Source organism: Pseudophryne corroboree, chromosome 3 (assembly GCF_028390025.1).
Source record: "Pseudophryne corroboree isolate aPseCor3 chromosome 3, aPseCor3.hap2, whole genome shotgun sequence".
Lineage (NCBI taxonomy): Eukaryota > Metazoa > Chordata > Amphibia > Anura > Myobatrachidae > Pseudophryne > Pseudophryne corroboree.
The window spans coordinates 509,049,865-509,069,718 of record NC_086446.1 but is presented as its reverse complement, the minus strand read 5'-3'; the positions used below and the strand labels follow the sequence as shown (position 1 = coordinate 509,069,718).

At 45.2% G+C, this 19,854-nt stretch overlaps 1 protein-coding gene across 2 annotated transcripts in view; it reads left to right on the top strand.

Annotated features, from left to right (window-relative positions):
- The first annotated feature begins 19,457 nt into the window (after nucleotides 1-19,457).
- The window catches only part of CFAP52 (cilia and flagella associated protein 52), a 116,420-nt gene continuing 116,023 nt past the window's right edge, over nucleotides 19,458-19,854 (top strand). Inside the window, exon 1 of one of the 2 annotated variants that reach the window (XM_063961042.1) lies at nucleotides 19,458-19,623. In XM_063961042.1, coding sequence (XP_063817112.1) covers nucleotides 19,560-19,623 — 64 coding nt within the window. In that variant the 5' untranslated portion in view covers nucleotides 19,458-19,559. The remainder of the gene's footprint in view (nucleotides 19,624-19,854) is intronic. The other variant, XM_063961041.1, reaches the window with a different exon arrangement.

The window sequence follows — 19,854 nt, the reverse complement described above, 5'->3', positions numbered from 1 at the left end:
CCGAAAGATTCCCTGCATCAGCCTATGGATGCTACAGCCGCTGACCTGACCCTCACCTTCAGACCGCTGACGGGACTCTGTACGGGGTGAAGACAGCTGTGGTGACCGGAATCTGACGTCTCCGGGTTTCTTCTGGCTCCCGCGGCTCCCTCCACTAGCCCGCGTACCGACAGCTGCTCTCCTCAGGCGGCCCCATTTTAAGGCATGCCCCACCGCTGAGATCCTGTGATACTGGTCCTCTGTGTGCCCAGTCACACTGATCATTGACGCTACACCACTTACCAGACGGCTAGGTCCCGCTTGTCTTTTGGCTGCTTCCTCCCACTGCATATTTAACTGCTGGGGCTCGTTTTCTGAATGTCATGGTGGCTGGAGTCGTCTTGGCTCCCCCAGCCTGAGTGTCAAGCCTGCTGCAGATGACTTCTTTAAATCTATTTGCCTAACGTCCACAGAAACGCTGCACTACCTCTCCACAACTGTGTCTCACTGGTTGTGGGGGTACAGACTCCTTCTCCAGTGCATTGGATTTCACACCCCTACTACTAAACCTGTGTAAGTCTTCCCTTTCTATTAACATTTCTATCTGCGCTCACTACCCATGCCCTACTTGATCCCTTCCCTCCTTGTGTATTACCCTATCCGCCCCCGATACCTCCTATCCGCTCTTAGCCTCTGACTACCCTCATCTTTCCCCACCCCCCTGCTCGTTTCCTGCAATCCCTGGGAGGAAGAGATGCTCTGTCTGTCCCCCTGAGCTGTGGTTCCTGCCGACACTATATTCACCTCCACCATATCCATTTGCTGCACCTCGTTTTTCTTTTACTGACTCCTGCCTTTATTTGCCAGAGATTTATTCTGCTCTTGTGGGCCCTCTCTACTGGATTTTGGTGCAGTCCCAACCACAGTGGGGCTTATTGTTGGTCTCGGAACGACACTGCCTTCTGGGTCCCATTTGACTCTACCTGCCTTAAGTACCCTACACACACACACCGCTTTTGGTGTTGGACACATTGTTTTAAGTTTTATTTGCACTCTTATCCTTTACATATTGTTTATCTATATTATTATTTGCTAAGGAGTGTGGGAGACTGACCATTTTGTATGTGGCTTTCATATATTTCTTTGGAAGCCTCTCTCTGGCAATATCTGTTTTTGCTGACACCTTGTGGTGCTCACTTAGATTGTATTGCTACTAGATATATATATATATATATATATATATATAGCAAACACAGGTGCGGCACTCGGGCCACGATTAGCAGCAAAAAATGACAGGCGGAGACTGTAATTCAATCAATCAACGTTTCAATATTAGAGAATATTGTCTAATATTGAAACGTTGATTGATTGAATTACAGTCTCCGCCTGTCATTTTTTGCTGCTAATCGTGGCCCGAGTGCCGCACCTGTGTTTGCTATACATTCTTTGATTGTGAGGGCACCGGCTCAAGTTGCCTATGCTGCGGGGAGTGCCGGACTCTGGAACTTCTCTCTCTCTCTATATATATATATATATATAATTTTTTAATTTTTTTTAGGAAACTTAGTCTTTGTGTATAGTGGGTTATATACTTGTTGTGGTTTCCCTCTGACGAGTTTGTGAACCCCCTGCACTTACTCTGATCTGATGTATCGCCATATTCTGTTCAGATGGTTATTGGTTATTTTGTTTTAAGGTTGTTGGTGACCAGACATGGCTATACCACATACCTATCTTAGAAGGGTTTCTACCTGTGGAACAGGTTGTTTGTGGGCTATATTTTATAAATTTTTTCTGCTTCACTGCAAACCAAACAAGGAGAAAGGTGAGGAAGAGGAAAGGTTTTTTCTTCTTCTCTCTCCCAATAGTGTTATACACTGCATTTCTGTTATTCTGAGTTCTCGCGGGGCTACTTTGCACCTCCCAGTAACACTTTATGTAATCTCAATATAATGTCGATGGTTTAAGGTTATTTGTTTTCGTAGGGATGCTGCCCAAGAGGACTATGTCCTAAAAATTTTTGTTTAATATCCCAACACCACCCGAGTATCATTAACTTTTTTAGTACTGCTATTTGTAGCTGTTCAATTGACTTCGGAGGTATCAATTATTTTATTCCATATCCCTTAGGGTATGGACAAATACCTTGACAAAATCATGCCTCCAAAACAATCAAACACCACAAATAAAGCGGGGAAAGGGAAAGAGGCGCCTCCCAAGTCGGGCCCGCCCTCTCTGGCTAGTCCTGTGGCAGAATCATCAGACTTATCTAGTGGTAAAACTCCTCCATTGACAGCTAAAGCAATTTCAGATTTCCTTATGCCTTTGCTAGACAAACGATTTTATGATCTTCAAACCCGTCTGGATGCGGGGCTGGCTCGTATAGATTTGCATGCAACACGTATCTCAATACTAGAATCAAGAGTGAGTGATACTGAGGACCATGTCCACTTTTGTCAAGAGGAGGTGACCACCCAGGGTAAATTCATACAGCAATTACAGGAAAAATTAGAAGACCTGGAAAATAGGTCCCGTAGAAACAACCTTAGATTTGTAGGCATACCAGAGACCTTGACAGGACCGGCCGTTACCTCTTTTCTCAACTTGGACCTCCCCACGTCGTTGGGGATCTTAAATGATATTGAGGTCCTGTATATTGAAAGAGCTCATAGAATTGGGGCACTGCGAGAAGGAGCACAAAGACGCTCTCGTCCAGTCATTGCCCGATACTTAGATTATAGGGCTAAGGAACAAATTCTGACTGCATACCGTAGAACCAGGGACTTGCTAGTTAAGGGTCACAAAATCTTAATATTTCAAGATTTTTCAGTTGCTGTGGCTCAAAAGAGAAAAGAGTTCTCTGAAGTTTGTTCCTATTTGCATAATAAAAACATTCGATTTGCCTTACTATATCCCGCTAAACTGCGGGTCATGGAAAATGGTAACCAAGTCTTCTTTACAGACCCTGATGCAGTGAAGTCACACTTTATGACACATAGGACACCGCCACGGTCACCCAATAGTTAAGGTATCGCTGGATTGCATACCATGGTTTAGACAACTCGTGAACTCTCACCTCGGGTGGTTAAGTGTTGTTTTTTGGGTACAGGATCCTGTTTTAATAAATTCTGTAGTTATCTGTAATAGTGTTCAGTGTGCACACCACTAGGCCTAGTTGGTGCTCACCATGGTTATGGTTGATAGGAAAATTTTAGAAAATGGAGTTATGAGTCATTGTGGATCTTCGCTAATGTTTAATACAGTGTTGTTACATTTTATATCTTTTGTCACAGTATTGTTTACACTTCCAGATGTTTTTTCGGTGCTGGAGCCTTGGGATTGGAGGGGAGCCGCCGATTCTTATCCAAAATTGTTGGTTGACTGTCAGACACTCCACTACCCCTCTGGGGATTGAGTAGCCATACCATCCTTAGTTCCCTCTTCATCTGATATTCTGCCCCCAAAGCCCCTACAACTAATTTCCTGGAATGTTGGTGGTCTAAACTCCCCAGTCAAATGACGACGTGTGGCCACGCACCTCAAACGTTTTCATCCAGATGTGATTTTCCTACAGAAAACACATTGTAAGGGCTTGTATTTTAAAGTGCTGCTTGGATTTGTAAGTGTGAGTTGGTAACAGCAAAAGGTGAGTTATATAATACACAATCAGGAACACACATATTTGCAGTACCATTAAACTTCTGGTGAGGCTGCAAGTGGCTGACCTTGTGAGTGAGTGAGAGGGTCTCTTACTTGGAGTAGCAGAGGGGCTGTGATTGTGCGTGGGTGAGGGGCATTTTTTTTTTTTGAGCAGGAAGCCCAGGTAACTGATCTAGAGCAAACCGTTACGCGACTGAGGGAGATTCACAATCTCGAGCGAAGTTTAGACAGAGCGGTGGAGGAGTTGCGGGAGGGGTCACTGGTAGAAGAGGATGATGATCAGGTAACCAGTTGGGTCACAGTTAGAAGGAAGAAAAAGAGGGGGAGGCTCGACATCTCCGAACCATCAAACCCAAACAAATTTGCCCGACTGGATGAGGAATCGGAGGATGATAGTGAAGAAATGACGGTACCGGAGGAGACTGCTACCTCTAGCATCCAGAGGAGTGGTCCCTCTGGCGCAGTTGGGATAAAAGATAGTGAGGTACCTAGTCAGATGGTGGTGGTAGGGGATTCTATCATCAGGAAGGCAGATAGGGCAATCTGCTACCGGGACCGTGATCGCCGTACAGTCTGTTGTCTCCCGGGTGCTCGGGTATGGCACATCGCGGACCGGGTAGATAGATTGTTGGGAGGGGCTGGGAAAGACCCGGCGGTCTTGGTGCACATTGGCACCAATGACAAAGTTAGCGGAAGGTGGGATGTCCTTAAGAAAGACTATAGGGACTTAGGAAAGAAACTTAAGGCAAGGACATCTAAGGTAATATTCTCCGAAATATTACCCGTGCCACGCGCTAGTCCAGGGAGGCAGAGGGAGATTAGGGAGGTAAATGTGTGGCTTAGGGATTGGTGCAGGAAAGAGGGGTTTGTGTTCCTGGAACACTGGGCGGACTTCTCAGTCAGGCGCCATCTCTTTTGTCGTGACGGATTGCACCTGGCTGAGGAGGGGGCAGCAGTGCTGGGAGGAAGGATGGTTAGAAGGTTGGAGGAGATTTTAAACTAGGAGCCTGGGGGGAGAGTTTAGCTAGAAACTACGGATCATGCAGTGAGAATAGTGGGGATGGCGGTAGTAAACGAAATGGGGGAGAAGTTGGGGGGAGGGTAAGAGCAGGCGGTAAGGTTACTAACATGGGTACTAAAAGAGATTTTACCAAAGCACTAACCAATGACGATTACAGGTCATCATTGCTACATAAGGTGAAAGATGTCCCTAACGCAAGGGAAAATACTTATCTTAGTTGTATGTATGTAAACGCTAGAAGCGTTACTGGTAAAAAGGGCGAACTAGAAATACTTGCAGCAAGCAAACAGTATGATATTATAGGCATTACTGAAACTTGGTGGGACGAATCTCATGATTGGACAGTCAATCTAGAGGGTTATACACTGTTTAGGAGAGACAGACTAAATAAAAAGGGTGGAGGGGTGTGTCTTTACATAAAGCCATTTTTAAAACCTGATATACGGGAAGATATTCAGGAGGGGACTGTAGACACTGTCGAGACATGGGTAGAAATTGCATGCGGGGAAAAAGGAATAAAAAAGTTAGTATTGGGTGTATGCTATAGGCGGCCTGGTATCAACGTATCTGATGAGGAATTGTTACTAAAGCAAATTGAAAGAGCAGCAGGAGTAGGAGACATAGTAGTGATGGGAGATTTTAACTATCCAGAGATAAACTGGAAAAACGATTCATGTGATACTGCTAGGGGCAATATGTTTTTAAACACACTTAATGATAACTACTTAGTTCAACTAATTGAGGAACCAACTAGGTACAATGCAATCTTAGACCTGGTATTAACAAACAATGGGGATTTGGTATCAGGTATTATAGTAGGGGAACCCATAGGAAACAGCGACCACAATATGGTCACATTCAATATCAGTTTTCATAAACAGCCCTATACTGGCTCAACTAGGACTCTAAACTTTAGCAAAGCGAATTTTGAAAAGATGAGGGTATTTTTCAGGGATATTGAATGGGAAGGTTTGTTTTTAGGAAAAAATACTACGGAGAAATGGGAGGTACTAAAATTCCTGCTAGCTAAAAATACACTCAAATTTATTCCTACGAACAGCAAAAAAAGGAATAAAAATCATAAACCGATGTGGCTTAACAAAAAGGTAAAGGAATTTATGGGCAAGAAAAGGAGAGCATTTAAAAAATACAAATCTGACGGGGAAGCAGAGTCCTTTCAGCACTATAAGGAATGTAACAAAATATGCAAAAAGGAAATAAGAGCGGCTAAAGTAGAAACTGAAAAACTAGTAGCAAAGGAAAGCAAAGTGAATCCCAAAAAATTATTTAAATACATTAATAGCAAGAGATTAAAGAAGGAGAGTATAGGCCCTTTAAAAGACAAGTTGGGAGTCTTAAGCAAAAATGATAATGACATAGCGGACACACTAAATGAGTTTTTTTCAACAGTATTTACTAGAGAGGACCCAATTCAGGGACTAACACATAATCTCAATAATGAGAATATCCCACTGATGGGTACTTATTTATGCGAGGAAGTAGTCTGTGACCGATTAAAACATTTAAAGATTAATAAGTCACCCGGTCCCGATGGTATTCACCCAAGGGTTCTAATGGAGCTTCACTCTGAACTTGCAAAACCGCTATTTTTGATCTTTAAGGATTCAGTAATATCAGGTATGGTTCCCAAAGACTGGCGTATAGCGGAAGTAGTGCCTATATTCAAAAAGGGAAGTAAAGCTGAACCAGGTAATTATAGACCAGTTAGTCTTACATCTATAGTGGGGAAAGTATTGGAAGGTATTCTAAGAGATAGTATTAAGAAGTTCCTTGAAGTCAATAAGGTCATTAAAAGGAATCAACATGGGTTTATGAAGGACAGATCCTGTCAAACCAATTTACTTGGCTAGATCCTGTCAAACCAATTTACTTGGCTTTTATGAAACAGTAAGCGCAAACCTAGATCAGGGTAAAGAGGTGGGTGTAATCTTTTTAGATTTTGCCAAAGCATTCAACACTGTACCACACATGAGACTTATCTACAAGCTACAAAAATCAGGGCTAGGAAGCACAATATGCACTTGGGTCAAAAACTGGTTAGATAATAGGGAGCAGCGCGTTGTGGTTAATGGATCTTTTTCAACTTGGACTGAAGTGCTAAGTGGTGTGCCGCAAGGCTCAGTATTAGGACCGCTATTATTCAATATTTTCATTAACGACCTAACAGAAGGTCTAGAGAGCATGGTGTCAATTTTTGCAGATGATACCAAATTGTGTAAAGTTATAAATGCGGAGGGGGATGCTGAGTCGCTTCAGAACGACTTAGTTAAATTAGAAGCTTGGGCAGCGAAATGGAGAATGCGCTTCGATACAGACAAGTGTAAGGTAATGCACTGTGGTAACAAGAACAAAAATAACACCTACCTACTAAATTGGGTAAAATTAGGGGATTCTGTACTGGAAAAGGACTTAGGTGTCCTCACAGATAGCAAACTAAGCAGTAGTACCCAAAGTAGGACTGCAGCAAAGAAGGCTAATAAGATATTAGCATGCATAAAACGGGGAATTGATGCTAGGGACGAGAGTATTATACTCCCATTATATAAATCACTTGTGAGGCCACACCTTGAATACTGTGTACAATTCTGGGCACCTTACTACAAAAAGGATATCCTGGAGCTAGAAAAGGTTCAAAGGCGGGCAACCAAATTAATTAAGGGTATGGAGACGCTGGAATACGAGGAAAGGCTTGCAAGACTAGGCATGTTTACAATGGAAAAGAGGAGATTAAGAGGGGACATGATCAACATTTACAAATATATAAGGGGACGTTATACAGATCTTGCGCAGGACCTGTTTTTGGTTAGATCAACACAGAGAACTCGTGGACACTCGCTCAGGTTAGAGGAGAGGAGATTCCACACAATACGGCGTAAAGGCTTTTTTACGGTAAGGACGATACATGTTTGGAATTCCCTGCCTGAGGGAGTTGTAATGGCGGACTCAGTCAACACCTTTAAGAATGGGTTAGATAAATTCCTAATGGATAAGGATATCCAGGGTTACGGGGCATAGTCACGCACTATGGTTATTATAAAAAAGAGGGGTAAAACGTAACAGCAGTCATCAACTTCAGTCAAAATTTTCTACAAAATAATCGTGCATAGGAGACCACAAATAGGTTGAACTCGATGGACAATTGTCTTTTTTCAACCTTAGATACTATGTTACTATGATGACGGGCAAGGAAAATATATTAAAGGCTCCTTGGATAGGTTCCTGTATCTCTGCCCCTTTTCGTAGGAGAACTAGAGGGGTAGCCGTACTTTTTCGAAAAGACTTTCCATTAACTATTTTAGCAGAGATAGTTGATCCCGAAGGCAGGTACATAATCTTAGATATCGAACTCTTCCATACTAAATTTACTTTAGTCAATTTATATGCCCCGAACATTAATACACATATGTTTATTCAGAACCTCGGTCACACTCTTCAAAGTAGAACAAATTTTCCCCTGATTGTGGGAGGGGATTATAACATGGTGGATGATCCCGCAGTTGATAGGTCACCAATCACACCGAGAACTACTGACTTTCAAAGTAAATTCTTACTAACTTTTCGAGATTCTTTAGACCTTTCTGATCCATGGAGACTGCTGCAGCCCAGTGACAGAACACATACTCACTTATCACTGGCCCATGGGACAGTGTCTCGTATCGACAAATTTTTGATTGCCGATGAATTGATATCTAGTATTGGTCATGTGGATATACACGATAATTTCTGACCATGCCCCAGTTTCATTGGCTCTTACCCACTCTCACATGCACTCAACGGATCGCATATGGCGTTTCCCACAGTATCTGGCCGATTCAGAGGACTTTAGGTTATATCTTACATATCACTGGACTAATTATGTTGAAGAAAACATAGAATACTGGGATCGACCAGATATCTTTTGGAATGCCTCTAAGGTAGTGATGAGGGGTCATATAATTAGCTACGTCACTCGGAAAAAAAGGGAAGCTAGAATGGAATATACTGCATTAAAAACTGCAATGTCAACAGCTTTCCAAACCTATACTTCCACTCCTACAGATGTCGCTCTCACTGCTTATAAACAAGCGCGACAGTTGCTTGAAACTTACTTAGCAACTCGGGTGAAACACTCCTTAGATTACACCAAGAACAAATTTTATAGATGGGGTAATAAAGCAGGTAGGTTACTAGCAGTCATTTCTCGACCTCCCAAAAAACGACATACCATTACTGCACTGAAACCCCCCCGAAACAGGCCATATCATTACCAAATCTCAGGAAATAGCAACACAATTTCATAACTATTTTCAGTCCTTATTTAGTTCTTCACAGATGAATACCGATATACAAACACAATTGCTCACAGAAAATGTATTACCCCCACTGACTCCAGGCCAGAAGGAGGCCCTTGCAGGTAGGATCACAGAGAAGGAAATTAACTCTGCTATCTCTAAATTACCTCATGGTAAATCTCCAGGTCCAGGCGGCCTGTCAGGAGACTATTATTGCATACTACAAACGCATATTGTTCCTACTTTGTTAGAGTTGTTTCAGGCTATACACGAACTAAACTGTCTGTCTCCTTTTTTCAATTAAGCATTTATCACTCTTTTACCTAAGCCAGGTAGAGACACGAACCTTCTTTCCTCTTACACTACTAAATGTCGACTATAAATTACTAGCCAAAATAATGGCGACACGGCTTCAAACTATACTCCCAGATCTCCTACCCAGAACACAAATGGGATTTGTGACTGGCCGGCACGCAGTCAAGGCAATTCGTACGGCATTGGCTGCAGTGACAGCGTCTCAAACTCCATGTACGGATTTGAACATGCTTCTAAGCCTTGACGCTAATAAGGCCTTTGACATGGTCCTGTGGCCACATTTGTTTACAGTATTAGAAAAAAGGGGGTTCGAACCTGAATTCATTAACTATATACATTATATCTACTATGAACCCTCTGCCTCTCTTTTAATAAATGGGATTAAAGGTCAGCGATTCTATTTGGAGAGCCTATCACCATTATTATTTAATCTGGCTCTCGATCAACTGCTTCGAACACTATAAGAATGGTCGGCCTTTCAGGGAGTAAAAGTGGGCAAACAAGAAATTAAATTATCGGCCTTTGCCGACGATATCCTTCTTTATATATCCGACCCTGAACACTCCCTTCAATATATTCTAGAAAAGATTGAATTATTTGGCTGTATTTCAGGTTTTAGCATTAATATGGACAAATCTAAAGCACTACTGCTATATGGCGCTACTACCTGTCCTCACTGGACCACACACTTTCCACTACACTGGGTATCAACACATATCTCGTACCTAGGAATCATGGTGCCACAAAATATTTCGGATTTATATAGGCTTAATGTGAGCCTATATATGATGATGTTAGGGGATGGGAACGTTTACCATTATCCTACCTAGGTAGGGCCAACCTACTTAAAATGGTAGCTATTAAACGCCTACTATACCCACTACAAACGCTCCATGTCTTATTGATGAAAGGAGATATACAATCTATTAATAAACTCATCAGAAATTTTATTTGGAAGGGGGGCCGTGCCCGTATAGCATTGCGTAAGCTTGCTCAGCCCAAATCTAATGGAGGGATCAATTTCCCTGATGTAGTAGTCTATAACCAAGCGGCGCTTTTGAGACATTTGAGGGCTCGATTTATACAAATACACCCCTGGAACAAAATTTCTTACTGGACACAAACATAACGTTTTTCCTCCACCAACATGACCAGGAAATTCCAGACCATACTAAACTAAACCCGCGTTTGTGGTCCACCCGGAGAATATGGCACATTTTGCGCCACAATGCGAAACTGAACCAATATCATTCCTTACATTTACCTTTACTCCAAAACCCTGACTTTTTGGATGGCATGGCTGCTCACCCCTTTACTATGTGGAGGTTGGTAGGAAAAACTTCGATTCGACCATTGGTCTTTGTAGGCGACCGCCGCATGCTAACCTTTTCTGAGGCATCTGCAACATACGCCATGGTTAATTCATACCCCTTGCCACTTTTGCTGACACGATTTTATGTCAGACATGTCCTCACACATTTCACGGAAGGAGATTGGAATAATTCACTGGACAGCCTCTTATTATACCCCGTACCTAATCATAAAGCTATATCTATACATTATACGTTCCTAAGAATATTGGATCGTGCTACTATAACAGGTGGTATGTCCAAATGGCTGACTCATTTTCCTAGACTAACTATACCCATATTAGAGAAAGCCCTATTGTACTCCCGAAAGGTTCTGTCAGCAAGTATGTACACTGATTTTTTTTTTAAATGTATATCACAATACTTATTTATCCCCATTGCGTCGGAAATATATTCGTGCCCAAAATGCCACCAGAGTGAGGCAGATACCTATAATTGTTTATGGGCGTGTCCCATTGTACAGTACTTTTGGCATCTCATGAGAATTTACCATACATTGTTCGAATATGATTTCTTCATTTGCAAATGTCATTGTGATCAAATTATTTATGTATGAACAACCCGTGATGACTCAATAAAAATGGTTTTGAAAAAAAAAAAAAAAAAGATATAAGGGGTGGGGATGAGCTCATTAAATATATTATGAGGGATACGGGGGAAGAAGATCCGGCCCTGCATCCGCATTAAAAATATGGATTGTGATGAATATGCCCCTAAGCATTTTGACTCTGTAATGTCACTAGCTCCTTTTGAAAAAAAAAATTTTCTCTAGTTTTCTGATTCTTTTTATTATAGATATATCTCATCTTATATATCTTACACTTCTTATATATCTCATTCTTATCAAATGCTATATATAGCACATAACCTTATGTATCAAACTCCACTTGCATATTGGGCCTGGTACAGTATATCACTGACCTGGTTTGGGAGTGTTGTGGACTCGGGGTTTCTTCCGGTGACCGGGAAGAGGAACCGCAACTGGGTCGCAGCAGAGATGGCCGAATGTAGGTTTTCCTCATGCAGGATTTGGACGGCAGGCAGGAAGCACGTGTGGACGCTGGAGGTCTCCTGAAAGACAAGACTTGAAAAGGCGCTGATGAATTGGTGAAGAGTACCGTAAGCTCACTGAGAGCGATACTGAGGTGCTGGAGGCACTGAGGTGCTTGGAGGCAGTGAGGCGCTTGGAGGCGCTTGGAGGCGCTGAGGCGCTTGGAGATGCCGAGGTGCTTGGAGGCACTGAGGTGCTTGGAGGCGCTGAGGCGCTTGGAGATGCTGAGGTGCTTGGAGGCACTAAGGTGCTTGGAAGCGCTGAGGTGCTTGGAGGCACTAAGGTGCTTGGAGGCGCTGAGGCGCTTGGAGATGCTGAGGTGCTTGGAGGCGCTGAGGCGCTTGGAGACACTGAGGTGCTTGGAGGCACTGAGGCGCTTGGAGGCACTGAGGCGCTTGGAGATGCTGAGGTGCTTGGAGGCACTGAGGTGCTCGGAGACGCTGAGGTGCTTGGAAGCACTGAGGTGCTCGGAGACGCTGAGGCACTTGGAGATGCTGAGAAGGCTGGAGACTACAGGGATACAGGAGCACTGGAGATCACAACTCTTGGGAGAATAGATGATACTCAGGCGCCGGAGCTCTGCCCGGCGTCTGAATTTGAACTTCCCGCCAGTGAATGATTGGAGGGAAGTACTGATGACGTCACCTGCACCTTCCGTGGACGCCGGGCGTACCCGCGACGTCCACACTCATGCTGGACAGACGGAGCGCAGGGAGCCGGGAACCGCCAGCGAGGACGGCCGCACGGAGACCCAGCGCACCCGGAGGGGTAAGTATGGTGGCCGCGGCGGCGGCATGACAGTACCCCCTCCTCTAGGAGTGGCCCCTGGACACTTTCCTGGTTTCGTAGGGTGTCTAGAATGGGAAATCTGGATTAGACGAGGAGCTGAGACCTCAGAAGCCTTTATCCAACTTCTCTCCTCAGGACCATAACCTTTCCACTCTACCAGATATTGCAGATTCTTATGATGGTAACGAGAGTCCAGAATAGTTTTGATCTCGAAGTCTGTTCCGGTTTCAGTTTCTACTGAGGTGGGGCTAGAAGACTTTGAATGAAAACGATTAAGGATGAGAGGTCGAAGAAGAGAAACATGGAAGGCATTTGGTATTCGTAGGTGAGAAGGTAAACCCAACTTACAGACCACAGGATTCAGGACTTGTAGCACAGGATAAGGACCGATGAACCTTGGAGCAAACTTCATAGTGGGTACCCTTAACCGGAGATTACGTGTGGAAAGCCATACCCTATCACCAACCTTGTATTTAGGAGCGGCTAGCCGTTTTTATCCGCGAAGAACTTGTATCGGACAGAAACCTTTTTAAGACTAGCATGAATCTTACTCCAAATTTGTCTGAAGTGTAGTAAAGTGGAAGTCACAGCTGGTACCTCTTCTGTCGGAAGAATTGGCAATTCTGGAACTCGTGGGTGGAACCCATAGTTGATGAAGAACGGAGACTCGCCAGTGGAAGAATGAAATGAATGGTTATGGGCAAACTCTGCCCAAGGTAACAACTCCACCCAGTTGTCCTGTGAAGGGGAGAGATAAAGGCGGAGGAAAGTCTCCAAATCTTGGTTGACTCGTTCCGTTTGTCCATTCGTTTGGGGATGATAGGCAGACGAAAATTTAAGTTTAATTTGTAAGGCTGAGCAGAGGGCTCTCCAAAACCTTGCGGTGAACTGTACCCCTCGATCAGAGACTATTTCTTGAGGTAAACCATGCAGCCTAAAGTGTTCCCGGACGAATAGTAGAGCCAATTTGGGAGCTGTCGGCAGACCTGTCAATGGAACGAAGTGCGCCATCTTAGAAAAACGGTCGACAATCACCCAGATGGTATTGTAACCCTTGGAACAGGGCAACTCGGTAATGAAGTCCATGGAAATATGAGTCCAGGGTTTCATAGGAATGGACAGAGGACGAAGCAACCCGTCAGGAGGCAGACGAGGAGATTTATGCTGCGTACACTGTGGGCAAGAATTAACGTAATCCTGTACATCCTTCCTCATGGTGTCCCACCAGTAAGATCTTTGCAGAAACTTGAACATCTTCTGGGCGCCGGGATGACCAGAGAACTTGGAGATATGGGCCCACTGCAGTATTTTCGGACGGAATTTAGTTGGTACAGACATTCTTCCAAGGGGAGGACCCGGTGTAGCGGAAGCAGCGGAAACAGAAATTGGATTCAGAATTAAACTCCGCTCAAAAGAATCCTCTTCATCTGTGGGAGTTTGTGAACGAGAGAGCGCATCAGCTTTAGTATTGAAAGTCCCGGCCCGGTACTTGATAACAAAAGAAAATCGAGTGAAGAAAAGCGCCCATCTAGCTTGGCGAGGATTCAAACACTGTGCGGTTTTGATGTACAACAAATTTTTGTGATCGGTGTAAATAGCAATCACATGTTTGGCCCCTTCTAAAAGATACCTCCACTCCTCCAAAGCAGATTTTATTGCCAAAAGTTCTTGATCACCAATAGTATAATTCCGTTCGGCCGGAGAGAACTTACGAGAGTGGAAGCCACACGGATGCAATTTCTTATCCGAAGAGTACTGGGAGAGAACGGCTCCGACTCCGACCGAGGACGCATCAACCTCCAGGAAAAAAGGTTCTTCGAAATTTGGTTGTTGGAGGACCGGGGCTGACATAAAAGCTGATTTCAAGTAGGTGAAGGCTCCCATGGCTTCGGGAGACCACAAACCCGGGTTGGAGCCCTTCCTGGTCAAGGCGGTAATGGGTGCAACTATGGTGGAGAAACCCCTAATGAATTTCCTGTAATAATTCGCAAAGCCCAGGAATCTTTGTACGGCTTTCAAAGAGAGGGGTTGAGTCCAGTCACGAATGGCAGAGAGTTTCTCCGGGTCCATTCGAAGCTCCGTCCCCGAGATGATATAACCGAGGAACGGAATTTATGTTACTTCGAAAGTACATTTGGAGATCTTAGCGTAGAGATGATTCTTTCGTAAACGGTGGAGCACTTCTTTGACCTGTGTCCTGTGTTCGGCAAGATCTTTGGAAAAAATCAGTATGTCGTCTAAATATACCACAACGCTTCGATTTAACATGTCTCGGAAGATTTAGTTGACGAATCCCTGGAAGACGGCAGGGGCATTACTAAGGCCGAACGGCATCACCAGATATTCATAATGCCCATCCCTGGTATTGAAGGCGGTCTTCCATTCATCCCCTTCTCGGATGCGTATAAGATTATAGGCTCCCCTCAAATCGAGCTTGGAGAAAACATGGGCGCCACGAACCCTATCAAATAACTCTGTGAATAGTGGCAAGGGGTACTTATTCTTGATGGTGATATCGTTTAGGCCGCGGTAATCGATACATGGTCTTAACCCCCCGTCCTTCTTCTTCACGAAAAAGAAGCCTGCTCCAGCCGGGGAGATAGAGGAGCGAATGAATCCCTTGAGAAGATTGGACTTAATATAGTCCGACATAGCTTGAGTCTCAGGAAGTGACAGAGGATATGTGCGGCCACGGGGCGGCATTTTCCCCGGGATAAGGTCAATGGGGCAGTCCCAAGGCCTATGGGGTGGTAACTGGTCAGCCGCCTGTTCCGAAAACACATCCTTGAACTCTTGATACGCCTCCGGAATAAGCTCTTCATCCGACTTAGAAGAAGCACGGAGCGGACAGACAGGAGTGAGACAGTTAGCATGACAAAAAGAACTCCAAGACAGAATTTGAGAAGACTTCCAATCGATGTGGGGATTATGAATTTTGAGCCAAGGCATTCCGAGGACCAGATCGTGATGCATTTCCGGAATCACCAAGAATTCCAGACATTCCTGATGTAGAGCTCCGACCTGCAGCTTAACTGGTTCCGTGCGCCACGTTATGAGACCCTTGGATATTCTTGTACCATTGATAGCCGTCAAAGAAATAGGCCGCTCGATAGGCCGTACCTTTAAATCCATGCTTTGGACACAGGAATAAGAAACGAAGTTCCCCGCAGCCCCAGAGTCCAACAGGGCCTCACAAGACTTGGAGATTGACTTGGTGATTAAAGACACAGGAAGTAAACAATCCAAAGTCGGAGAAGATTTGGTCGTGACCCCCAACTTGACTCCTCCGGAACAAGCTAGGCCTGCTCGTTTCCCGGACGGGATTTGCAGGATTTAATGAAGTGATCTGCGGCTCCGCAGTACAGACAGAGTTTGCCCTCACGACGACGCTGTCATTCTTCCGGAGACAATGGGACCGGTTAATCTGCATGGGTTCGTCCGGACTTGGTACCACCGCTTGCCTAGAGGGAGGAAGCCGGAACCTGGAACGATCCGATCGACTACGTTCACCTCCACGTTCCTGCATCCGGAGATCCACCTTGACGCAGAGAGAGGTCAATTCCTCCACTGAATCCGGGAGTTCCCTAGTGACCAACTCATCCTTCAGGCGATCAGAGAGACCGTTCCAGAAAGCAGCTCTCAGGGCGTCATTATTCCAGTGAAGTTCAGAGGCAATGGTCTGAAAATGAACCACGTACTGACCCACGGATCGGGAGCCCTGACGGATGCGCAGCAAGTCAGAAGAGGCCGTGGTCATCCTGCCGGGCTCGTCGAAAATTCTTCGAAAAGACGTGATGAATTCAGTGTAATTGGAAACCAGTGAATCAGATCGTTCCCATAGTGGAGACACCCAATCCAATGCAGATCCTTCAAGCAAAGAAATAATATATGCCACTTTGGACCGGTCTGTGGGAAAATTATGTGCGAGTAGCTCAAAATGAACTTCGCATTGGTTTAAGAAACCTCGACAATTTCTTGGATTCCCATTATAACGGGGAGTAGGAAGTTGAAGGCGCGGACTGAGACCAGCCGATGGTTGAACATTGCTGGGGGCGGCAACTGGTACGGCTACGGGAGCTGGGGACGGAATTACAGAAGCTAAGGATGCTTGGATCTGATCCAAACGACCGGACAACTCCTGGAGGTACTGCATCACCTGGCCCTGTGCTGCTGCCTGACTTTGCACTCGGGAAGCCAGATTCTGGATGGCACTTGAGTCCGTGTTCCGATCCCCCGGGTCCATGGGGCCTGAGTATACTATCACTGACCTGGCTTGGGAGTGTTGTGGACTCGGGGTTTCTTCCGGTGACCGGGAAGAGGAACCGCAACTGGGTCGCAGCAGAGATGGCCGAATGTAGGTTTTCCTCATGCAGAAGTTGGACGGCAGACAGGAAGCACGTGTGGACGCTCGAGGTCTCCTGAAAGACAAGACTTGAAAAAGCGCTTATGAATTGGTGAAGAGTACCGTAAGCTCACTGAGAGCGATACTGAGGTGCTGGAGGCACTGAGGTGCTTGGAGGCACTGGGGTGCTTGGAGGCACTGAGGTGCTTGGAGGCACTGAGGTACTTGGCGGCGCTGAGGCGCTCGGAGACGCTGAGGTGCTTGGAGGCACTGATGCGCTTGGAGGCGCTGAGGCGCTTGGAGATGCTGAGGTGCTTGGAGGCACTGAGGTGCTTGGAGGCGCTGAGGTGCTTGGAGGCGCTGAGGTGCTTGGAGACGCTGAGGTGCTTGGAGACGCTGAGGTGCTTGGAGGCGCTGAGGCGCTAGGAGATGCTGAGGTGCTTGGAGGCGCTTGGAGACACTGAGGCGCTTGGAGGCACTGAGGCGCTGAGGCGCTTGGAGGCGCTAAGGCGCTTGGAGACGCTGAGGTGCTTGGAGGCACTGAGGTGCTCGGAGACGCTGAGGTGCTTGGAAGCACTGAGGTGCTCGGAGACGCTGAGGCACTTGGAGATGCTGAGAAGGCTGGATACTACAGGGATACGGGAGCACTGGAGATCACAACTCTTGGGAGAATAGATGATACTCAGGCACCGGAGCTCTGCCCGGCGTCTGAATTGAACTTCCCGCCAGTGCCTGATTGGAGGAAAGTACTAATGACGTCACCCGCACCTTCCGTGGACGCCGGGCGTACCCACGACGTCCACACTCATGCTGGCCGGACGGAGCGCCGGGAGCCGGGAACCACCAGCGAGGACGGCCGCACGGAGACCCAGCGCGCCCGGAGGGGTAAGTATGGTGGCCGCGGCGGCGGCATGACACAGTATTTGCCAGATTAAGGTGTACTTTCCCACACTGTCTTCTCTCCTTTCCCCGTAGCGGGGTTTGGCTCCCACTATGCATGTTTGACTTGGGACACACCATGCACGTTTAGCTGCTCTTGTATTCTTAAGGTATATACACACAGTGAGATATTGACTATGCCCCATTTTGACTATGCAATTTCCCTTGAACTCCCCCAGAGCCCAGAAGCACTGATATTGTCTATACACACGATGCAATTTTGGCTATGTGCGATTTTGACTATGGCCGTTATTTACTATACTTTGTACTAGATTGTACACAATATAGTCAAAATTGCCATGCCTGCACAGTCTATTTTTTCTTGCGATATCGACCCCCCATGGGAGGCGCATCGGTATCGGGCCTATTTCAGACCTGATCATAGATGTGCTAAATTTAGCACCTCTACGATCAGTCTCACAGACATGCGGGGGACGCCCAGCACAGGGCTAGTCCGCCCCGCATGTCAGGCCCAAACCCCCCCTGCACAAGTACAAATGCATTGCACAGCGGCGATGCTTTTGTACTTGAAGAGTAGCTCCCTACTAGCCCAGCTCATGCGCGCTGACAGGGAGCTACTCGTCGCTGTGAGGATCGCGGCGGCTGTGGCATGTGCCGGCGCACTGCGGCGCCGGCACATGCGCAGTTCAGACCTGATCGGCTTCTGTGCAAATACGCACAGCATCGATCAGGTCTGAATTAGGCCCACGGTGCGATATGTGCTAACTTTTCTTGCAATTTTGACTATATAGTTAAAATTGCAAGAATACATTGCACCGTGTGTATGCAACCTTACTGTTTGTGCACCCATTATTAAACTGCTGAATATAATGGCCCTATACAAACATTGATGAATGTTAATAAAAAAAATTCTGATATACAGGAATTTATACATTATTCACATCACTTATTGTGTATTATATAAACAGCATTTTATTTTATGAAAAATTGAGTCTCCTGAGATATCCTGCATTGGTCCTCACTGGTGAAAGTAGAGTTTATATTCTAGTAAATAGTGTGTACTGGAAAATATTTGCAATAATATATTATTATTATTATTATTATTATTATTCTTCATAAACAAATGAGCAAAACAAGAAAACAGGACATATTTATAAATACATTCAGGGTTCAGACAAATTGGGAAGAGACCTTACTACCACCTACAAAGCATTATCTACTATTATTTGTAATCTGTCTAGTTCTCTATACTCACCTTGTTCGTAGAGTCCTAGATTCCTAGATTTATGGCAACTTGTACTCTAAAACGACTTGTATTCAAAAATTTGACAAATCTATAAACATTTTTATACAATTGTCTTGGGAATTTTTTTTAGGGCAACCGTTACAAAATGTAGTTTATATATTTCTGTTTATTATGAATAAATGACTGTGTACTATTATTTTTACAACACTACTACACTAAACTGCTCACAATTCAAGCCTTGCTAAGAGTTAACAGCCGTATTGCTGGGAAGAGGTCATATTTATCCTAACCTATAAACAGGTGAAATATTATAAGGCGCAGATAGCTAGACAAGGGGCTTTAAACATATTACTTCCCAATAAACAAACGGGTACATTTTAACCACCTTCGCGCATGCGTGTTAGCTGACGCATCTGTCCTGCCGTACTCAGAGGGGAGCGCATGCGCCAGTTCCCATGCTACGTAAAGTTGTACACGTGACTGGCGCCGTGACCATAGCAACAAATAAACACACAGAGCATAGGATCGGTTGCTTGGAGACGGGAGGAAGCTGCATAGTAAAGGAGCAGTACAGAGAGCGCAGTACAGGGCAACATGGCATCACACACCGAGGACGACGAAATGCAACTGGAACTAGAGGCAGTCATCGGATTTAACGGTGAGAATGGCTGGGGAAGCCATAGGGCTGTATAATTCCCATGCTCCAAGCTATGGTTTCATGTGCAGTAAGTGCAAGAGCTTAACAGCCACTCTAACACACAGGTCTACGTCACCAATGTAATGCAGCATTGCTCACAAATAAAACCTACTGTAACTCCTTAGACTAGAAAGTATGGTTATACATTCCAACACTGTCTTTTGGAGTCAAAGTAAGCCATGTGTTACAACA